This window comes from Lepidochelys olivacea, assembly GCF_965140295.1.
Source record: "Lepidochelys olivacea isolate rLepOli2 genome assembly, chromosome: 7".
Lineage (NCBI taxonomy): Eukaryota > Metazoa > Chordata > Testudines > Cheloniidae > Lepidochelys > Lepidochelys olivacea.
The window spans coordinates 120565517-120586360 of NC_140417.1; the positions used below are offsets into that span (position 1 = coordinate 120565517).

At 43.6% G+C, this 20844-nt stretch overlaps 1 protein-coding gene across 3 annotated transcripts in view; it reads left to right on the forward strand.

Moving 5' to 3' along the window:
• The window catches only part of CFAP43 (cilia and flagella associated protein 43), a 99940-nt gene that overhangs the window by 42206 nt on the left and 36890 nt on the right, over nucleotides 1–20844 (forward strand). For 2 of the 3 annotated variants that reach the window (XM_084634386.1, XM_084634388.1), the window contains exons 18-24: nucleotides 387–552; nucleotides 1233–1343; nucleotides 5424–5501; nucleotides 7496–7621; nucleotides 8177–8281; nucleotides 9715–9831; nucleotides 10204–10416. In XM_084634386.1, the coding sequence (XP_084490512.1) occupies nucleotides 387–552; nucleotides 1233–1343; nucleotides 5424–5501; nucleotides 7496–7621; nucleotides 8177–8281; nucleotides 9715–9831; nucleotides 10204–10416 (916 nt within the window). The remainder of the gene's footprint in view (nucleotides 1–386; nucleotides 553–1232; nucleotides 1344–5423; nucleotides 5502–7495; nucleotides 7622–8176; nucleotides 8282–9714; nucleotides 9832–10203; nucleotides 10417–20844) is intronic. The other variant, XM_084634387.1, reaches the window with a different exon arrangement.

Consider the following 20844-nt stretch of genomic DNA (forward strand, 5'->3'; position numbering starts at 1 on the left):
GGAATGGAGTTATGAGGCACCTGGAACTACAACTCCCATGAGGCACCACAGAGGCAAATGCAAGGATTAATGTTGACCCAGCTTGAAACAAAACTTTTCAATTTGGAACTGTTAAAACATTTCATTTTGATTGAAAATTTCAAAACGAAATGTTTTGATGTTTCCAAATCGTAATTTTTCAGAATTTTTCATGCTGTGAAAAATTTCAGTAGTTTGACCTTTAGTCCCACTTCGGGGTGAAAACGCTGAAATGCCTGTACTGGAATTTCCTGTGGGACAGAAACTCCAAATTTCGATCAGCTTAATATATTGTAATAAAAGGTTTTAAATTCTTCAGCCTTTTCCATAATACACAGAAAAACATGTCAGTTCCTCCTTTTTCCCAGTAGGACTGGAGAAGATGAAATTAAGGAAGCTACTGATGATTGGCGACTCATTCTCGCCTTTCTGAACAACTCAATTTACAATGAAAATGCTGTTTTAAAGTCCATGGAGGAGTGGAACATTGCAACAGAGTCCCTACTGGAATCATCCTTGGAAATGGAGTCTCAGGTCTGAAACTTTTTAAAAATTTGAAAAAAAAAATTATCTTTAAAGGGGTGGGGGAAAAGATCGAGATAATTCTTGAGACGAAATTTGATCCACCATTACAAATGTACAAAGTTTACCGTATCCTGAGACAGTGCTCTTCCCCTAGGAGAGTTTCTAGGCGAAAGGGGGAAAATCCTGAGAATAAGTGGTCTTTGTTTAATTATTTTACTTCTGGGATAGAATTCTCATGAAAATAAGAATAGTTTTAGGGACCAAGGTGTTCACATGTCCTCAGATTTCACTAAATCTATTCAAATCTGCCCTAGACAATTGAATTTATTAACGTCAGACTTATTTTTTATTGTGATGATGCAAAACAGTTTTTCCAGGTGTCATCTGTACTATAGTACATATGCACGGTAGCAAGGGTTTGCAGGTTCAGACCCTAACACAGAAGTTGCCAGGGAGATGAGAAGAACATTGTAATATATCTTCTGATGAAGTACTCCTTAAGAATTTACCTGAATTTTTCAATCTGCTATCTTAAATTTTCTCTTGTTTTCTCTGAATATTCATATTTGAGGCAGTTTTTATAAAAAGTGTGAAGTATGAATAAAGGATTGAGTGGAATATGTATTGTCTGAACTAGGCATTTTGGAAATAGATCTGTGTAAATGCCTGGCTTAAAATTTGAATGTCAGGAAATGCTCCAGAAGAAACCAAGTGTGGAAGTGATGGATGAAGATAGCTACCTCAACCTGAACATACTCAGTACTGATGAAATGACCTGGCTCAACCAGAAAGTACAGAAGGTATTTTTACAGAACAGGCACCAACCAGGGACAAAATATTCAAAAATGACGAGTGATTTTGGATGCCTCGCCTTGGGGGCCTAATTTTCAGAGTGGATACTCAGCATTTTCTGGAAATCAGGCCCTGTGAAGGTGTTGAAAGTTGAGCACCCAAAATCACTAATCAGTTTTTGAAAATCTTGGCCCAGGATTGTAAACTCTTTGGGGCAGGGACTGTTTCTTTGTTATATGTTTGAATAGTGGTAGCACAATGGGGCGTCTACACATTATTGCCATAAAAATAATAAAAAAATAAGACTCTTCGACAACTGGAGCCATTGAGCAGCAGGCTGATTATCCTGAAGCCCAGAAAGATTTTCTAAAAATATAACTCAGAAACTTGCACAAATGGATCAGCATCAGAAACCAAGCAAATGTGCTTCCTTCTTCCCATGAGCCATCATACCAAATTTCACTGCATTGTTAAATCAATACTTAGGATTGTGAGGTAAATCTGAAAGACCCTGGAGTTGTTCCAAGCCATTGTTGGAGTAAGACTCCTGTGCAAAGAAAGGACCACATTTTAAAAAGACAAATGCCTCGCAGGGCTAAGAAGGGAAGAAAGAAGATGTAGAGCTTTGTGACCTTGGCAACTGCTGATTTTATTGTTAGTACATATATTTTTCAAACACACTAATATGTGGCTGGTGAATGGTCCTCATGTAAGATAGAGCTCTATGTATCATCTGTGCTTTCAGGTGAAGGGTGGGGAGAAAACAAAGGAAATGCCTGACAATGTAAGGAGAGTGGTCACTTTGGATAAGCTATTACCAGCAGGAGAGTGAGTTTGTGGGGGGGGGGGGGGCGGGGGTGTGTGAGAAAACCTGGATTTGCGTTGGAAATGGCCCACCTTGATTATCATACACATTGTAAGGAGAGTGATCACTTTAGATAAGCTATTACCAGCAGGAGAGTGGGGCGGGAGGAGGTATTTTTTCATGCTTTGTGTGTATATAATAAGATCTTCTAAACTTTCCACAGTATGCATCCGATGAAGTGAGCTGTAGCGCACGAAAGCTTATGCTCAAATAAATTGGTTAGTTTCTAAGGTGCCACAAGTCCTCCTTTTCTTTTTGCGAATACAGACTAACACGGCTGTTACTCTGAAACCTGACGAATATCATTGTCTTCCTGGGTGATCTCAGGAAAGCGCACCATTCCTCATAGGGCTGACTGAGGGCTTTCAGACTATGGAGTCCATCTCGCATCAGGATCACATCCATCCAGTTGCCATTAATGGCAATTGGGCTGTGTAAAGTTTCGAATCCACTTTGAAGAAGAGGAAGGAGGGAGCAAATTCCAGAGTCACTGAGGTGCAGAGGAATTGTAAAATTTCCCCTAAGTGATCAATCTGCAAAACTTAGAACCCAACAGGCCACCATAGCTTTCAGAATGGGTATGATCTGTTAATTCACTTCACCTTTTAATTAGTCCAGAGGAAATTTTTTTTTCCCTTTCGAATCCACTAGTACAAGGCTAGGTTACGCTAAAAGGACTTGGTTCTAAAACCTTTGATTATTAGATCAGATAAGATGCTCCTATGCCTTCTGACACCTCAAGCAGCCCAATGTTTTCACCTCTGTATGTCAGTTCTCTGTTTCTTGCTGCATCATAATCTGTTTCCATGGCATTGGCATCTTTTTCAATAGTTTTCTCGTGTCTTCTGTTGTCTTCCTCTTTTCCATCTTCTAACAGGTAGTATCCAGACAAGGGCTTGTCTAGGAATAAGTTTTTTTGATATCTTTACAACATCTCCAAACCACTTCAGTCTTCTTTCTCAAATCAGTTTCTCTACAGTCTGTTGACCAGTCCTTTGTAACACTTCAGTGTTGATTATTTTATCCTGCCAGTGGACACCAAGTATTCTCCACAGATATCTCTGATGGAATGTATTAAGCTTCCTGTTGTGAGCTTCTAGCATTTGCCAAGTTTCAGAAGCATACAACAATGTAAGTATCACAAGTGACATCATATAATTTTATCTTGGTTCTTGTGTGAATCTCCTTATTTTTCCAGATATTTGCCGATCTTGAAAAGGCTCCACTTGCCTTTCCACTTCTTGCTTCTACCTCCTTATGGAGTTGCCCACCAGCACTGAATGTGCCTCCAAGATATACATGCTTGTTAACCATGTCTTACTTTTCACGATCAATCACATACCCACCATCATTGCTGCCTCCTCATTCAGCGATCATGACTTTAATTTTCTTCTGGCGGATTTTTAATCCTACTTTGGCAGACTCACATTTGACATTGATGGTAGTCTTTTTTCATGGCACCGTCACCTGTGTCCAACAGAACAGTGTCATCTGCAAAGTTTAGATCTTGAAGTTTTACTCTGTTCCACATAACTCCTGTATCTTCCTTTGATATTGCTATTTTTATTACATAATCTATAACAATGCAGAAAAGAAGAGGTGATAAAATGCAATGTTGCTGTACTTCAGTGACCATATCAAACCAATGGTCTCTCTACCTTCAGTCCTTACACAGTGTTTTGAATCTTCATACAGCATTGTGAGTGGTCACACTGTCTTTCTAGGAAGCCGATATTGTCTCAAGATCTTCCATAGTGACTCTCTGTGAATGCAGTCATAAGCTTTGGTGAAATCTATAAAATTCAAGACTAATCTTCTCTGGTAACCAAGCCCTTTCTCAATCAGTCATCTCAGGATAGAGAGGTGATCTATACATGATCTTTTTGGTTTGAAGCCTGCTTGCTCATTTTGCAATTTTTCATCTATATATTGATTCTGTTCAATAGTACACTGCAGAACACTTTCCCACATACTGAAAGTAGTGTTATTCCTCACCAATTATCGCACACCATTTGTTGGTAATTTACAGATCACACCTTTCTTCCAATCCTCTGGATAGAATTATTTTCTCCCAAACTGTATTAGGAAGTTTATGCATTTCATGTAGTACCACATCCTCCCTAGCTTTAAGCATTTCAGCGGTTGTCTTATCTTGACCAGGTGCTTTGCCATTTTTCAGCCGCCTAATTGCTTCTTTTATTTCTGCTTCTGAAATTTCTAGCAGTGACATATTTAATTCTTTACCTTCTTTGCATTCATCAATTAGTACTGGTGGCTCTGGCTGGTTAAGTATTTCATTAAAATGTTCTCACCATCGTTTATTTTGTTTTACTTTCATTGTTAACAATCTTTCATCTTTTGATTTTATAATACCACTGTGACTCTGTAACCGTGATGACAAATAGCCTACACATCTGAAATAGTTTCTTAATCATCGCTCACTGACGCTTCTTCAGCTTCTCTCGCTTTTTCATCAAGCTATTCTTTCTTATCTATCCAACATGACTTTTTTACTTCATCTTTCTTCACATATTCCTGTTGTAATGTACATTGTTCTTCTTGTCATGTTGCCTGTACGTTCCTCTTTTTTAAGGCTTTTCTTTCCTCAGTCAGTTTCCATGTGCCTGATCGTATTCACTCTTCTTTCCTTGATCCTCTTGGTCCGAATGAAGTTGTGGCAGCTTCCCAAAAAACATCTTTGAAGTGAGCCCATTGTTCCTGTATATCATCATTCATTAACCATCACTCCTGAAATCCCGTTATGAGCTGGATTTTAAAAACCTTCCTGATTTCTGGGTCAAACATCTTCTTCACATCAAATACCATCTCTCTTTTCTTCTTGGAATAAAGCTAAAAAGACAGGCTAACTGTTCCGATGAGAACGTAGTGGTAACTTCTTACATCAGCACTTGTAAAAGATTGAATATCTAGCAGCGATCTTCTCTGTGGTCTGCTGACGGCAATGTGATCCAGTTGTTTCTCAGTCATTTCATCATTTGACTTCCATGTTAGTTTGTGTTTTCTATGATGTGGGAAAAGTGTCCCTCAATGCACAGATTATACATGGTGCACAGTTTAATGAATCTTTTGCTGTTGTCTATCCGCTCCTTAATTCCAGGTTTTAAATGTGTAAAATGTTTGTATCCAAAGTTTAGTCATTTCTTTTCTTTTCTTGTTCTCCTCATCTACTTTTTTCCTTCAATCATATATTTATTGCACCCAGGCCATCAAAGAAGAGATCAAGAAGTTTGCTGATAAGAGGAAAGAACTGAAAAAAGGAATTAAAAAGCTCCGTAAAACTGTGAGTGTTTGAGACTGTTCACAAGTTGCTTCCAGGGAAATTGGTTCCACCTGCCACTTTTAGTTTGCTTTAATAATACCGACCAGGTCTAGGCTCCATTTGCCACAAGCCCTGAGCAAGGCATAGCACATAGGTGCACTGCACTAGGAACATACCAGGAACCAGACTTGAGTTCCCCTTTTACTTCAAAAGGGGAGTAATTTGTGTCAGCCCTATATCTTGTGTAGATTACGTCCCCTAGTATACTGGCCCCTGCATGTCCTCTCACCACCCACATGCAGAGGCTGCTGTCCCCTCCATGTTGCTGTCTGTAAGGCAGAGTCTTACTAGCTGGCCTTTAGTTTGGTTCACTAGTGTACATGTCACTGCCCCTCTGCTCTGCCTGACTTCTCAGGCTGTGAAGAGTTAGGATACTAAAATAGAAATGAATCCTGCAAACAAAGGCCCCATCTGGCAAGTTGATGCCTGCCTCCTCTGAAGTGTTCTGTGCTCTCAACTCCTATTGATGTACATGGGAGTCAAAGACACTGGAAACTCAGCACCTTGCAAACTTGATCCCGAAACAATCACCCTGAATTGTTTTGGCTGTGGGTTGTTCAACATCATAGGCCCTGATTCAGCAAAGAGTCTAAGCAGGTTCCTAACTGTAATGAAACTAAGAGTATATGATGTCTGCACTTCAAGCTAGGAGTGAGAGTCCCAGGTTGAGGAGACATACATATGCTAGTTCTGATCAAGGTAGCATGCTAAAAGTAGAATGTAGCCATGGCAGTACAAGCAGCGGGAAGAGGTAGCTGCCCTGAGTACTTACCCACCCGAGACCCTAGCCACATACTCGGGGTGGCTAGTCCTTCCTAACACTTGCACTGCCATGGCTACACTCTGTTTTTAACATGCTAGCTGGATGAGTGGGAGTATTTGTCCTTGAGCTGGGAATCTCACCCCAAGCTCAAAGTGTAGACATACCCTAAAGGCCTGATTCAGGAAAACACTTGAGCACATGCTTAACTTAAAGTTAACTTAAAGCATAACTTTGAGTTCACTGGGACTTAAATACATGCTAACACTAAGTACATATTTAAATGCCTTTTCTGAATAGGGATGCTTCACTGCATCAATGCCTAAGTGCTTTGCTGAAATGGATGGATTTAAGCAGGTGCTTAAAGTTAAGCATGACCTAAAGTGCATTGCTGAATTTGGGTCACAGTCAGTAGTATTTAATTAAATTTTACAGGCCTTGTGATTCAATGATTCAATAAGCTCTGGACTGGGAAATGGGAAATCCAGGCTTTTGTTCCTAGCTCTGCCACTGACCTATCCTGTGATCGTGGGGAAGTCACTACACACCTGTGGCTTAGCTCCCTGCATGTAAAATGTAGATAATAATATTGATAATTCAGGATCAAGATTTGCAGAAAAGAGTTTCACTTTTAGGATAGGTTAAATTTTGGGTCTGTCACCTTTGACAATGTCTCTTTAAAAATGCCTGCTGTCAAATAGAAGAAATAGATATTTATTATTATTAACATTTATAAAGTGATTTTCACTGTACTAAAAACAAAGCATCTCCCTCTTTAGAAAGTTGGCAAACTCATACTCATGTTATGAAAGGTATTCAAGTTACATGAATTAAGACAACCATACAAAAATGCAAATAAGCTATTTCTTTTAAGCTTATAGCCAGAATACTGTGTGTGCTGTACAATAAATAATCATGCTGAAAAGGAACTCAGACACTTATTTTCAAATGTCACCTCTAAACCAGCATAAAGAAAGAGGAAGAAAAATATTTATGTATATATAAACCCCCATGTATATATAACCCTCTTCAGCTGAGATTGTGAAATCTACATGAGAGTAGTTAAAAGTTTAATAATTTATAGAACAGCTCTTATCTGATACACAGTCTAATAATGTGCTAGAAAATAGTATTCCTTCTATTCATATTCAGATGAATTCACTTTTGCTCCTTGTACGTTTTAAATAAAATTCAGATTCAGGAAATGATGTATGAAAATGAACAGGCGCCTGATATTGAGAGACTGGATCAGCAGGAATTCAACCTGGACATCGAAGAACAGGAAAGGCTGCAGGTGGAGAGTGAACAAGAAGTGGCCAAGGTATGGTAGTATGGCATGAAAATGTTTTAAATGATAGGAATGGAAGGGAGAGAGAATTAGGTAGGAGGAAAGGAGAGAGAGCACGAAAGGAGCAAATCCAAGCAGCAAAGTTTGTAAGGTGTTAAATTAAGTAGCAGCATAAATGTGATTGCCCAACTGTAAATAAATAAATAAATAAATAAATTAGCATTATGAAAGATCTTGAAATGAACGGATCAGGTTGGTTATTTAACCTATCTTGCAGTTAAAAACCAAATTTGTGTAGAGAATATGGTCTGTGCCAAGAACTGCTGAGTTCTAATCCCTGACATTCCCACAGTGACCTTGGGCACATCACTTAACCTCTCTGCCTTTTTCTTCCTTGAAATGTTAGTTTAATATTTGTGGTGTGCTTTGAAGATGCAGAGTGCTACAGTGTTTTTAGTGCTGAGTACTAGTAATGCAGAACGTCTGTGGTGTTTACTTGAGGGACCCATTGAAAATTGCTTTATTTTGCATCCCATCCTTCTTTCTCCCTCTGCTCCCCCTCCCCGCCCCCGAAAAAAATCCCAAAAGATAAGGAAGGAGATTGAGATGGAGAATCTAGCCAAGTGCTATCTGCGTGACGTCATCAAAAAGGAATGCTGGGACTCCATGTCCATAAAAGGTCGTGCAATTAAGGTAACTTCTACTGTCACTTTATTTCATACCTTTCCCCTGTAGTTTGGGACTCATAAAGGTATTGAGGTTAAGTATGCAGGAAGCTTACCACAATTTGGGCTTGCAGAGCATATGGGAAAGAACTTGCTGCTTCCCAAAACACATACAACCAGAGCTGGGTGAATATTTTCAGTTCAGCCAGAAAACCAAAAAATCAAAGAAAAATACTCTGTTTTGAAAATGTTTAGAATTTGTCAACAAAGTCTGTTCTGAGCCAGCTTCAGATAACATGTATGCATACATTTCCCCCTTTTAATCTTTAGCCTAGTAGCTAGAGCACCTGCCTGGGATGTGGGAGACCCAGGTTTGAATCCCCATTCTGTAGCAGGAACTTTAACTTGGAGCTCCCTCCCGCCAGGTGAGTGGGTTATACTGGGGTGGGTTGCTCTCAGTCTCTCCTGTTGAACCTGTTCCACTTTGTATAATTGTTTAAATATTCATTTGGCCTGAGAATGACTGTATAGTCTAGTGATTACACATCTATGAGGCAGGAGATGTGGATTCAAATTGAATCTAGTTATACAGTTCTAATAATGTGCTAGAATATAGTATTTCATCTATTCATATACAGAAACATTTACTTTTGCTCCTTGTTCTGTTTTTAATTTGTATTGTATGAATCAACTAATCTATTCACTCATTTTTTCTAAAGGTTGCTCTGAAAAACTTTTTTTCAACTAAAATGATCAGGTACAATTTCCAAATAATTTTGAGTCAACCAAAACTGCATTTTTCAGTGAATAACTATTCATGTGAAAAATTTTACCCAGCTCTCCATAGAAACCCTTAGATATTTTCCCCCCAGAGGTTGCAGAACTGCACAGCTCTGAGTTGGAGGAGCATTGGGTGTTGATTTGCAAACAAGCAACCCTGAAATTCCACTTAGTTACAGAATTCCTTTGTGCAGCTTGCTAGAACAAGGAGCTTCTGAAGTAGATTAGCATTTACCAAGGCTAACTGCTATTATATTTGTATTATTTGTTAAGTACTACTAGAAACACAAAGAAAGGCAAATCCCACCCCAGCTGAGCCTATAAATTAAACAGAAGGACAATGACTGGACAAATAAATGGAAGATCTCAGAAGATCCCGAGGATAGGGCAAACCTAAGCCTCAATCCTGCACTCTAATTCCAGTAAAACTCCCTGAGTAAGGAGCACAGGGTCAGGTTCTTGAGGGGGTTTATATTTTTTTTTTTGAAGACATTTTAAATCAATTTTTTTTAACTTCTAAAGACCCTCCAATATTTTATATTGCTCATGATTACTCCTCGGTGTTATTCATAGCAATAAAGCCGAGTCACTGTAACTGTTTACCAACTTGGAGTACAGCTGAACTGAATGCTGTTTTAACTGGGGAAATTTTATTCTAGTCTTTTTATCTCATTTTACAAGTGCTTCCATGCAGCCTATGAGGTGAAAAATTACCCAATGAAAGAACGTAGTAAAGAAGAGTTGGAAGCTTTGGAAAGGGTCCTGCAGTTAAAGAAGTTCGAGTCAGCTGATTTTAAGGTACAATCTCACTCCTCCCAATTCCCCAAAAAAGTAGGAAGAGATGTTAACTCCAGGCCTTCTTCAAGAACGTCTTAGCTATGCTTAAACAGGTAGGCGTTTGTTTCTAAGCTCCATTAGTATCCCAGATAAAACTTAAAGAAGAAACTAAAACAAATGGCATTGGTTATTTTAGTACAAAAATATATTCAATTTTAAGCATTTTGTCTACATCCTAGAACTAGGAGTTAATTGTAGAATTGGACCTCTTGAACTGATTACTTTTTGGAATCCTATTAGCTATAAATGGAAGGACTAAGGGGCCTTTTCTACACAAATGATTCTGAGATAATGTATATAGTTGATCGACCTGCTGTGTTTTTGGATATTCAGATTCGGAAGGAGATTGTTGAGTTTCAGCCTCAGGCTGTACCACCTAAGGAGGAAGGGGAGAAGGTGGAAGAAGAACCTGTGACTGATGAGGCCCCCTCCAGTTCCCTGATTGGGAGCCTGAGTGCTCAGTTTGGGGGAGACACATCCATCTTATACCACCAAATGGACCTGCACACCAGGGAGCAGAAGATTAACCAGATCATATTACTGCAGGTGACCTCTTCATACATTTGTGTTTCTGCATTGATACCACCACATGTGCAGGTTCTCAGCCAATCAGAGTTGCTGTTAGATACTCTCTCAGCAATGTACTTTTCTGCTGAATGAAAGAAAGTTTTCCTTTTCCTCCCAGCTCATTACTCCACCCTTGTTTAAATCCCTAGATATCTCTGTTATTTAAGAACTCCTTACTAGATGCCTAAAAAGTCACAATCCCACAACTGAGGAAGAAGGCTTTGCTGGTTATGGTTTAGACGGGAAGTGAAGGTAGCTATAAAAAATTAAAATAGAATATATAACAAATGGAAGAAAGGAGAAGTTGATAGAAATTAATATAAATTATATGCTAGCAATTGTAGAACATTGATAAGGGGAAACAAAGAGACACAAGTTGAAATCTATGGCCAGCAGAGTTAAGGACAATGAGAAGGAGTTTTTAAAATATATTAGGAACAAAAAGATCCTGACAATGAATTATATTGTTACCTTACTAGATGGAAATGGTAGAATTATCAATAATGATGCAAAAATATAGAAATGTGCAATAAATATTTCTGTTGTGTATTTGGGGAAAAACAGATTATATAGTCTCATCACATGGTGATAACACTCTTTCCATTCCACTAGTACAGGCGAGTCGCATCTTACGCGGGGGTTAGGTTCTAAAGTCAGCGCCAGAGGCGAAAATCGCGTATAGTCAAAATTACCCTTGAAAATCCCTTAAATCGCCCATAAAGTACAGTACAGTATACTGTACATGGTTTTGTGTATACTGTACAACCCTGTACAGCAGGGGTCGGCAACCTGCGGCACACATGCCAAAGGTGGCACGCAAGCTGATCTTTGGCGGCACTCTGCTGCCAGCCAGGGTCCTGGCTGCCGGCCCCGCTCAGCCTGCTGCCAGCCTGGATGAACGGAACCCCAGGCTGGCAGTGGGCTGAGCGGGCCAGCGGCCGGGACCCCGGCTGGCAGGGGCCAGCAGACAGAACCCCAGACCGGTAGCGGAGGGTCCCGGCTGCCAGCCCTGCTCAGCCCGCTGCCAGCCTGGATGAATGGAACTCAGGGCCAGCAATGGTCTGAGCAGTCCTGGCTGCCGGCGCCGCTCAGCCCACTGCCAGTCTGGGGTTCTGGCCACCAGCCCAGGTAAATGTAAAATGTATTATTGGCACATCAAACCTTAAATTAATGAAGACTTGGCATGCCACTTCTCAAAGGTTGCCAACCCTTGCACTAGAATCCACTCAGCGCGGCAAGATGCTCACACTATGTCTACACTACCCACCGGATCAGTGGGCAGTGATCGATCCAGCGGGGATCGATTTATTGCATCTAGTCTAGACGTGATAAATCGACTCCTGAGTGCTCTCCCGTCTACTCCTGTACTCCACTGCTGAGAGAGGCATGCGGGAACTGAGACCAAAAGAGGGAACAGCAGATTCACGTCTCCCATCTCACGCTCGCTCTGGAGCATATGCTCATTGAGTGGAATGGTGGGCGGAATCATTCTTTTTCTTTTTTTTCTTTTTTTTTTGCCAAGCACGTTGAATTCGCATAAGTTAAATGCGCATATGATGCGACTTGCCTGTATCTCTCAGAAGCAACTAAAGTTAGGCGTTTTAAGATCAGCAGGTCCAGATAATTTGCATCCACGAGTTTTAAAAAAGCTGGCTGAGGAGCATGCTGGGCCATTAATGATTCTTTTCAACCAGTCTTGGAGCACCAGGGAAGTTCAAGAAGACTGGAAGGAAGCTAGTGTGTGAAGTTTTTAAAAAGGATAAACAGGATGACCTGGGAAATTATAGTCCTGTCAGCCTGACATCAATCCTGGGCAAGATAATGGAGTGGCTAATATGGGACTCGATTAATAAAAAATTAAAGGAGGGTAATGTAATTAACCCAAATCAACATGGGTTTATAGATGACAGATCCTGTCAAACTTGCGTTTTTTTTTTAAATGAAATTACAAGTTTGGTTGATAAAGGCAATCGTGTGCATGTAATATACTTAGATTTCTATAAGGCTTTTGACTTGGTAGCACGTGACATTTTGTTTAGAAAACTTTAGCTGATAGGTCTCAAAATGTAATTGTAAAGGGGAAATTATCAGATGTTTTTCCGGTGGAGCCCCACAGGGGTCAGTTCTTGGCCCTATCCTATGTAACATTTTTATCAATGACCTGGAAGAAAACATAAAATCAATTATAAAGTTGCAGATGACACAAATCTTGGAGGAGTGGTAAATAATAAAGAGTTATGGGTCATTGATTCAGATTGATCTGGATCTCTTTGTAAACTGGGTGCAAGCAAACATGCATTTTAATATAGCTAAATGTAAATGTATATACATATATAAGAACAAAGAATGCAGGCCATACTTGTAGGATGCAGGACTCCATCCTGGGAAATAGTGACTCTGAAAAAGATTTGAAAGTTGTGGTGGATAATCAGCTGAACATGAGCTCCCAATGTGATGCAGTGGCCAAAAAAGCACATGGGATCCTGCAATGCATAAACAGGAATCTCAAGTAGAAGTAGAAAGGCTATTTTATCTGTTTGTGGCACTGGTGCAACTGCTGCTGGAATACTGTGTCCAATTCTGGTGCCCTTAATTCAAGAAGGATGTTGATAAATTAGAGAGGGGTCAGGGAAGAGCCATGACCCGACCCCCCTCAGTTCTTTCTCAACTATCATCGGCCTGAGATGAATCTCCCAGCAGTGTGATAGCTGATATCTTTATTTACTGTGTAGAATAGTTAGAGCAATTGTTTGTTTACTAGTTAGCATTGCCAGCAGATCAAGGGAAGTGATTATTCCCCTCTATTCGGCACTGGTGAGGCCACATCTGGAGTATTGCGTCCAGTTTTGGGTCCCCCACTACAGAAAGGATGTGGACAAATTGGAGAGAGTCCAGCGGAGGGCAACGAAAATGATCAGGAGGCTGGGGCACATGTCTTACGAGGAGAGGCTGAGGGAACTGGACTTGTTTAATCTGCGAAAGAGAAGAGTTAGTGGGGGATTTGATAGCAGCCTTCAATTACCTGAAGGGGGTTCCAAAGAGGATGGAGCTCAGCTGTTCTCAGTGGTGGCAGATGACAGAACAAGGAGCAATAATCTCAAGTTGCAGTGGGGGAGGTCTAGGTTGGATATTAGGAAACACTGTTTCACTAGGAGGGTGGTGAAGCACTGGAATGCGTTACCTAGGGCGGTAGTGGAATCTCTATCCTTAGAGGTTTTTAAGGCCCGGTTTGATAAAGCCCTGGCTGCGATGATTTCGTTGGTGTTGATCCTGCTTGAAGCTGGATGGTCTCCTGAGGTCTCTTCCAACCCTGGTCTTCTATGATTCTATACTTACCCTTTTTCTTCCTCCATTATATTTCTCGAAAAAAATTTCATGTATTTCTTACCCTTACCATAGTTTGTGCTCACACGGAGGGCTGAACTGTCATAGTTCAAACCATTTTTGATTCACCGGGCTTCAAGTGCTGCTTTTCTTGCCAGGAACCAATCCCAGTATTGGACGGTCACTTTCTATGTGTGCGATGCTTAGGTGAGACACACACCCACAAAAGTGTTCTCACTACAGCAATGTAAAGGCTCACCAGGAAGGACAGAGACCTGCATCTAAAACTTATCCTTATGGCAAAGATTCTGCGCCCAGCATCTGATCCCAGCCAGCAGACGCTCTCTGGACAGAATTCTCCAGAGACTTCACCCTCCTCTCAGAGGAAGGCTCATTCCTCAAAAAGAGTAACAAGGAAAAGAGCAGCAACTTCTCCTTGGAAAGTGCCACTGAAAAAGAAGCAGTCTCTGGCTCATTCTTTATCCTCAGTACTGACTGCACCACAGCTGAGTACTTATGAAGCACCAGAATCCTCTGGTACTGCCCGTGCTGTGACATCTGACAAATCCAAGCCTGCAGACTCTGAGTCAAGAGGCAAACAAAAGCTCATCTCCTCCGTTGCAGTATCAATGGAACTGCCAAAAGACGCAGCACTGAGACTCTCCCCCGGGCACCACCACCTGTTCCGACAACGCAGAGCACACAGGTGTCCAGCGTCTGCAGCTGCAACAGCACTGTCGGAACTGAACACTTCAGTGCCAAAACTATCAGCAGCATGCCATTTTCTGCAACACAAGGACTTCCTTATATCATCAGCACCTGAATCCCTGCCTCTTTGGCATTGACATATCCTCGGTATGCACGATCCCAGGCAGGCCAAGCTGCTTCACCACTGGCCCCTCCATTTTCCTGCGAGGAGGAGGATAATGAGCAGCAGGGTGTTTTCTCATCGCACCACTCCTCTCCTGTCCAACCTACCGCAATAGGGTCACCTGTATGGCCGAGACCTCATCCCAGACCTGACATCCAGACCTGGTATGGACACCTGTGGATCCCTCCACCTGGGCCGTTCCCAACACCCTGGCCTTATTGGGACCCCTGGGCTGCATACAGGAGGCAATATCCCAAGCCCCTACAGGGAAAGGATTAGTTCTCCTCCACCATCCTCTGTGGGTGCATCATTAGAGCCCATTGAGGGAAAGCTTTGAGGAACAAGAGGAAGCCCTGGAACAGGACAGGACAGGACACCACCTGCCGGTATTTCCTCCTCTTCCCCAGTCGAGGCCATAATGCTCCACCACCCACAGGTGCGGACGATTTCAAACACTTTCAAGAACCCTTCAGGAGAGTTGCAGATGGCCTAGAGATCCCTCTAGAGGAGGTCCCAGAGTCCCAACATAAGTTGCTAGACATTCTGCAAACCTTGTTGGCTTCAAAAATAGCACTTCCAATAAACGATGCACTCATGGAACTAGCCAAAACCATATGACACGCCCCGGCAACAATGCTGCCTACCTGCAAGAGAGCTGATAAAAAGTATTTTGTCCCCTCAAAAGGGATGGACATTTTATTTTCCCACCCAGCACCAAACTCTCCAGTTGTCAACCACTCAAGCAGCAATAACATTATAGATTCACCCCATATGACAAGGAGTGGAAACAACTAGACCTTTTTGGCCACAAGGCCTACTCATCAGCAACCCTGCAATTTCGAATTGCCAGTTACTCAGCATTAATGGTAAAGGACAACCATGTAAACTACTCCAAACTTGCAGAATTTATTAATGAGATCCCAGAAGAGAAAAGGGACCAAATCAAATCCTTTTTAACTAAGGGTCAGCTTCTGGCCAGAACCGTCCTGTAGGCATCCCTAGATGTGGCAGATGCAGTGGCACGATCTGCGACCACAGTCATTGTTATGTGCCGAGCATCGTGGCTTCACCTGTCCTGTTTGCCCAAGAAGTACAGTCCACAGTGGAGGACCGCCCCTTTGATGGCCAGAAACTGTTTGCCTCGAAGAGAGATGAAGCCCTCCACACCCTGAAGGACTCTCGGGCATCTCTCTGCATATTGGGGATATACACACCTGCAATGAACAGAAAAAAGGGTAGATATTATCCCTACCAGAGCACATGATATCATAGGTGCCAACTTTTGCAGGTGCCGGTGGGTGCTTGCTCCTGGCTCTGCCTCTGCCCTGCCCTGCCCCCATCCCAAACCCTTCCCCAAAGTCCCCTCCCCAACTCCGCCCCCTCCCTGCTCCTATTGGACCCCTTCCCCAAATCCCCGCCCCGGCCCCACCTCTTCCCAGAGTGCACTGCGTTCCCCCTTCTCCCACCTCCCTCCCAGCGCTTGCCGCCGCAAAACAGCTGTTTCGCATGGCAAGCGCTGGGAGCTAGTGGGAGAAGCAGAGCAGCAGCGCGCTCAGGGGAAGGCAGAGCAGAGTTGAACTGGGATGGGGTGGGAGCTGCCAGTGGTGCAGAGCACCCACCAATTTTTCCCCATGGGTGCTCCAGCCCCGGAGCACCCACAGAGTCAGTGCCTATGCATGATATGCCCCAGACACTCAACAACAGATACACTACAAGACACAGCAACAGAGACAGAGATCTTTGAGGTGTCGACCACATCCACCTCAATCATCTGCTTCTCAACCATCCTCTGCTTTACAACAATTTTGAGAGTTTGGTTGAGAGTCCGAGCAACCTCCTCCACCCGCCAGTGCTGACGTCATTGTCCATCCCCCATTTTGGCCACCATTTGACCCCTTTCTCTTTGGCATGGACTTCCATCACCACAGACAAATGGGTCCTAGAAATAATCCATAAGGCTATGTGATACAGTTCATCTCCATCCCTCCCCAGTCCCTCTTTAGGGACCCCTCTCACAAACAACTTCTACGGCAGGAAGTAAACCACCTATTACATCTGGACACCATAGAACCAGTACCATCTCAACACTGAGGGAAGGGCTTTTATTCCCAGTACTTCTTAACCCAGAAGAAGAACAGAGGATGGAGGACTACTATAGACCTCAGAAAACTCAACAGATTTGTAAAGCTCCAACGGTTCCAGATGGTCACACTAGCAACAATAATACCAGCACGGGAACAGGGAGACTGGTTTTCAGCCCTCAACCTCCAAGACCCCTATTTCCATGTTACCATATACCCCACTCACAAGAGGTTTCTCAGGTTTACTCTGGGAACAGAACAATACCAATACAAAGTTCTGCCTCTCAGGGTATGTCTACACTACGGAATTAGGTCAATCTTATAGAAGTTGATTTTTAGAAATCCATTTTATACAGTTGATTGCGTATGTCCACACTAAGCGCATTAAGTCGGTGGAGTGCGTCCTCGCTACCGTGACTAGCGTCGACTTTTGGAGCGTTGCACTGTGGGTAGCTATCCCACAGTTCCCGCAGTCTCCGCTGCCCATTGGAATTCTGGGTTGAGCTCCCAATGCCTGATGGAGCAAAAACATTGTCACATGTTGTCAGTTGCCCCTCCCTCCATGAAAGCAATGACAGACAATCGTTTTGTGCCTTTTTTCCATGCAGACACCATACTGCTGACAGCAGATAGTGCAGTAGGACTGCTAACTGTCATCATCATCCACCGCTTTCGCTGCAACTATGCTCTCCTGGTGCCATGAATCCACCTTGCAGATCCTCTTGTCGTTCTGTATAAATATCTATTCTTGTGGCATCCGTCGTCATCCACCACTTCTACTGCAACTCTGCTCTCCTGCAGACACCATACCACGGCAAGCATGGAGCCCCCTCAGCTCACTGCTGCTGTTGTGAGCATTGAAAACACCTCGCGCATTATCCTGCAGTATGTGCAGAACCTGCAAAAGCAGGCGAGGAGGCGACAACAGCGCGAACACAATAGTGATGAGGACATGGACACAGACTTCTCTCAAAGCATGGGCCCTGGCAATTTGGACATCATGGTGGTAATGGGGCAGGTTCATGCTGTGGAACGCTGATTCTGGGCCCGGGAAACAAGCACAGACTGCAAAAAGAAAAGGAGTACTTGTGGCACCTTAGAGACACGGCTGCTACTCTGAAACCAAGCACAGACTGGTGGGACTGCATAGTGTTGCGGGTCTGGGATGTTTCCCAGTGGCTGTGAAACTTTCGCATGTGTAAGGGCACTTTCATAGAACTTTGTGACTTGCTTTCCCCTGCCCTGAAGCACAAGAATACCAAGATGAGAGCAGCCCTCACAGTTGAGAAGTGAGTGGCGATAGCCCTCTGGAAGCTTGCAACGCCAGACAGCTACCGGTCAGTCGGGAATCAATTTGGAGTGGGTAAATCTACTGTGGGGGCTGTGATCCAAGTAGCCAACACAATCACTGAGCTGCTGCTATCAAGGGTAGTGACTCAGGGAACCCCACTGCAGCAAAGCCATGCACTATGACCTGCACATTTCCAAACTGTGGTGGGGCGATAGATGGAACGCATATCCCTATCTTGGGGCTGGACCACCTTGGCAGCCAGTACGTAAACCACAAGGGGTACTTTTCAATGGTGCTGCAAGCACTGGTGGATCACAAAGGACATTTCACCGACATCAATGTGGGATGGCCGGGAAAGGTGCATGATGCTTGAATCTTCAGAAACTCCGGTATGTATGAACAGCTGTAGCAAGGGCCTTTATTCCCAGACCAGAAAATAACCGTTGGGGATGTTGAAATGCTTATAGTTATCCTTGGGGACCCAGCCTACCCCTTAATGCCATGGCTCATGAAGCCATACACAGGCACGTTGGACAGTAGTAAGGAGCAGTTCAACTATAGGCTGAGCAAATGCAGAATGGTGTTAGAATGTGCATTTGGACGTTAAAAGCTCGCTGGCGCAGTTTACTGACTAGGTTCGACCTCAGCGAAACCAATATTCCCATTGTTATTGCTGCTTGCTGTGTGCTCCACAATATCTGTGAGAGTAAGGGGGAGACGTTTATGGCGGGGTGGAAGGTTGAGGAAAATCGCCTGGCAGCCGATTACTTGCAGCCAGACACCAAGGTGATTAGAAGAGCTGGGTCCCCTGCGCCTCAGAGAAGCTTTGGAAACCAGTTTCATGACTGGCCAGGCTACGGTGTGACAGTTCTGTTTGTTTCTCTGTGATGAAAACCCGCCCCCTTGGGTGACTTTACTTCCCTGTAAGCCAACCAACCTCCCTCCTTCAATCACCTCTTTCAGAGGCAATAAAGTCATTATTGTTTCAAAATCATGCATTCTTTATTAATTCATCACACAAATAGGGGAAAAACTTGCAAGGTAGCCCGGGAGGGGTGGGTGAGGAGGAAAGCACCAGGTGGGGTGGTGGATGAGGGGAGGCGGGAAGGACAAGGCCACACTACAGTTCAAAACTTATTGAATGCCAGCCTTCTGTTGCTTGGGCAATCCTCTGGGGTAGAGTGGCTGGGTGCCTGTAGCCTCCCCCCCCAGCGTTCTTGGGCGTCTGGGTGAGGAGGATATGGAACTTGGGGAGGAGGGCAGGCAGTTATACAGGGTCTGCAGTGGCAGTCTGTGCTCCTGCTGCCTTTCCTGCAGCTCCACCAGACGCCTAAGCATGTCAGTTTGCTCCCCCATTAGACTCAGCATTGCATCCTGCCTCCTTTCATCACGTTTCTGCCTCCTCTCATTGCGTTCATTTAATGCTTTCCTGGACTCTGCCATTGTTTGCCTCCACGCATTCTGCTGAGCTCTGTCAGTGCGGGAGGACCACATGAGCTCTGAGAATTTTTCATCGCAAGTGCATTTTTTTCACCTTCTAATCTGCGCTAGCCTCTGGGACGGAGATGATAGGGGGAGCATAGAAACATTTTCAGCTGTGGGAGGAAAAAAAGGGAGAGTAGTATTTAAAAAGATACATTTTAGAGAACAAAGGAAAGACTATTTCACACTTAATCAAGCAATTCATATTACATAGCACATGTGCTTTTGGTACAAGGTCACATTTTGCCTCTTGTATTGAGTGCTTGCCGGTTTGGTGTGAGACATCACACGTGCTCGGCTGGGCAACAGAATTCGGCTTGCAGGCAGCCATGGTAAGGCAAAGGGTTTTGACTTTTTCACCCTTCTTAACATGTGGGAACGGTTTCAAACAGCAGTGCCCTCCTTTCCCATACCAAGCAAAACCTGTTGAGTTAGCCATTTAAAAGGAGGGGCTGTGGTTTTAGGGTAAATGTGCAGCACAACCCAACCCCCACCCTCCAATTCTCTGGGGTGATCGCTTCACACACCACCACCACCCCGCATGGCTAGTATCAGGGAAGATCCCTGTCAGCCCAACGCGAATAGCTCAGCATGAATGGGCCTCCCCCCACCGCGTGGCTAACAGCAAGGATGATTTCTTTTCAGCCAAATGCAAACAGCCCAGCAGGAACGGGCACCTCTGAATGTCCCCTTAAACAAATTTCCTGTATTTCAACCAGTGACCATGAATGATATCACTCTCCTGAGGCTAACACAGAGAGTACCTCTAGAAGAGCTTCATGGAGATGTCCCTGGAGGATTTCCGCTCCATTCCCAGACATGTTAACAGACTTTTCCAGTAGCTATACTGGCCGCAAATGCATCCCAAGTCTTCAGGGCAAACTAATCATTAAACACACTTGTTTTTAAACCCTGTATTATATTTAGAAAGATACACTCACCAGAGGTGCCTTCTCTGGCTTCATGGTCTGGGAGTCCACCTTGGGAGGGTTGGGAGGGTATTGGCTCCAGGGTGATGAACAGTTCCTGGCTGCCAGGAAGAAGGGATTCTCTGCTTGCCTGGTGTGTGCTATCCTCAACCTCCTCCTTCTCATCATCTACAAAATCCTCATCCCTGTTGCATGAGATTCCCCCCTTGCAGGAGTCCACAGACAGTGGTGGGGAAGTGGTAGGGGCTCCCCCTAGAATTGCATGGAGTTCATCATAGAAGCGGCATGTATGGGGCTCTGATCCAGAGCGACCGTTTGCATCCTTTGTTTTTTGGTAGGCTTGCCTCAGCTCCTTAACTTTCACGCAGCACTGCTGTGTGTCCCTGTTGTAGCCTCTGTCCATCATGCCCTTGGAGATTTTGGCAAATA